The 1,675-nt window shown below is 47.0% G+C and overlaps 2 protein-coding genes across 2 annotated transcripts; one reads left to right on the top strand and one right to left on the bottom strand.

Moving 5' to 3' along the window:
• Positions 1–120: 120 nt before the first annotated feature.
• Positions 121–996, top strand: PHYBLDRAFT_147601 (hypothetical protein; the record flags this gene model as incomplete). Its single annotated transcript, XM_018431911.1, has 2 exons — positions 121–579; positions 670–996. The coding sequence occupies 2 exons, from the start codon at positions 121–123 to the stop codon at positions 994–996; spliced, it is 786 nt and encodes a 261-aa protein (XP_018289882.1).
• Positions 997–1,266: 270 nt separating this feature from the next.
• PHYBLDRAFT_147600 (hypothetical protein) lies at positions 1,267–1,659 on the bottom strand (the record flags this gene model as incomplete). The annotated part of the gene is made up of 1 exon (XM_018431910.1): positions 1,267–1,659. One exon carries the CDS (start codon positions 1,657–1,659, stop codon positions 1,267–1,269), a length of 393 nt encoding a protein of 130 aa, XP_018289881.1.
• Positions 1,660–1,675: the final 16 nt, after the last annotated feature.

Raw genomic sequence — 1,675 nt, 5'->3', positions numbered from 1 at the left:
TCTCTAAATTTCCAGTCCGTCTCGGCTAGCCTTGGTGTCCTGTTCCCTGGCCCCGCTGCCTCCTGCCCATCGTCATTGATCCCTCTTCATCGCGCCTGCTCACAGATTTGGCCTGCGGTCATGCCGCACGGAATGTCCTTCCCCTCTAGTTTGGTGCTCCACTTTCCCCTTGGTGCTATATTCCATACCACCGATACCACCGATGAGGCCCCAGTGCTGAAAGGTGTCAAGGTTTTGGATGCTTTCAAACTATCCCAGGACAATGTGATTCTCAGACGTCCATATCATGACCTCCTTAAGGCTCGAAACCGGATACAGCACTTTTTCCAGGCTATCGATTCTAGACACCTGCAGCTACATCCATGGTTCCAGGACTGCATGATATCTCTGCCCTCCTCCCCCGCCTCACATGATCTAACCTCGTTTCTACATATGGTCCATATCGATAACAAAAGTCTAGCCCAAGTTACTACGGGCGCTTTTCGAAGGCATATGGCTCCTCCGGTGAAGACCACCAATTTGACCCCTGCCTGCTGGAAGAGTTTCTGGCGTCAAACCATCCCACACCACTGTCGGAACGTTTGGTGGAAAGCATTGTGAAACTGCGTTCCGACCCATGCCCGCCTCCACTATATCATCCCCACTACGGTGTCGTCCACTGTTTGTCAGCTGTGTTCTGCCCCCGTAGAGGACCCCATACACTTTTTCTTTTCCTGTCCGCCAAAATCCCGTGTTTGCAATATCATGTTGGCTCGCCATGCACCAGAATGGAATCTGCAGGCGGCTAACGACATCCTTTTTTTGGGTAAATTGCCGAAGCGCTCCGATACGTCTGCCCTGCTTGTGGTACTTGTCGCCGTCACGGCACACGCAATTTGGCGTGCTCATTGGAACTTCATCTTCGACGAATCTCCCTTCTTGGCTGGCGTGGTTGCGGAAAAAGCGTCGAGTGCAGTGGCCCGTAATTTGGCAATGAGGACACCACACATCGCATAAATTCATTAATTTCCTTTCTTTTTTTTGTTTTTTCAACATTATGTTCTCCGCCCATTGATTTCCTGTAAAAATCACTCACTATCCCCCCTCCCCCCCCCCACACACACACAAACCAGAGACAAGCTCTCATCTCTAAATGTCACATTCATCTCCTTTTTATTAGCCGCGCGCAAGCGCGTCGGCAACAACCAATAAAGAATACAAAAAAAAATTAATAAATATAAACAATACTGTTTTGATTCTCTTTAATAAATAACACTTTCAAAGTATCTATCTTTCCCAGTATTGAGATACTAACTCATAAACAATCTCGAATACCTCGTTTTTCACTGTGAACTGTATCTTCTTTAAGAAGATGACCAGTAGATTGAACATCACACCTATTGCAAATGGCTCCAGCTCAAAAGCTTCCATCATTAATACTCCCCAGATGAAAACCATTATCCCAGCTACTTCCAACAGCAAGGATTGAAACGTCAAAGCAAACATTACGAAGCCACTCATCTCTAATACCTCCATTGGCAATGCGTCCATCAACAACTTTCCCACAAGCAACGCCTCCATTAAAAACGTTTCTATTGAAAATACCTGCGAGTTTGAAGGTACCATCTTCAGCGTCTCCATCATCAGGGAATCGGTCATCAAACCTCCCGTGGCCGACATATACCTTGACAACTCA

Source organism: Phycomyces blakesleeanus (genome assembly GCF_001638985.1).
Source record: "Phycomyces blakesleeanus NRRL 1555(-) unplaced genomic scaffold PHYBLscaffold_15, whole genome shotgun sequence".
Taxonomy (NCBI): Eukaryota; Fungi; Mucoromycota; class Mucoromycetes; order Mucorales; family Phycomycetaceae; genus Phycomyces; species Phycomyces blakesleeanus.
Note: the sequence above shows the minus strand (reverse complement) of the source record. Positions and strands in the feature narration are given on the sequence as shown.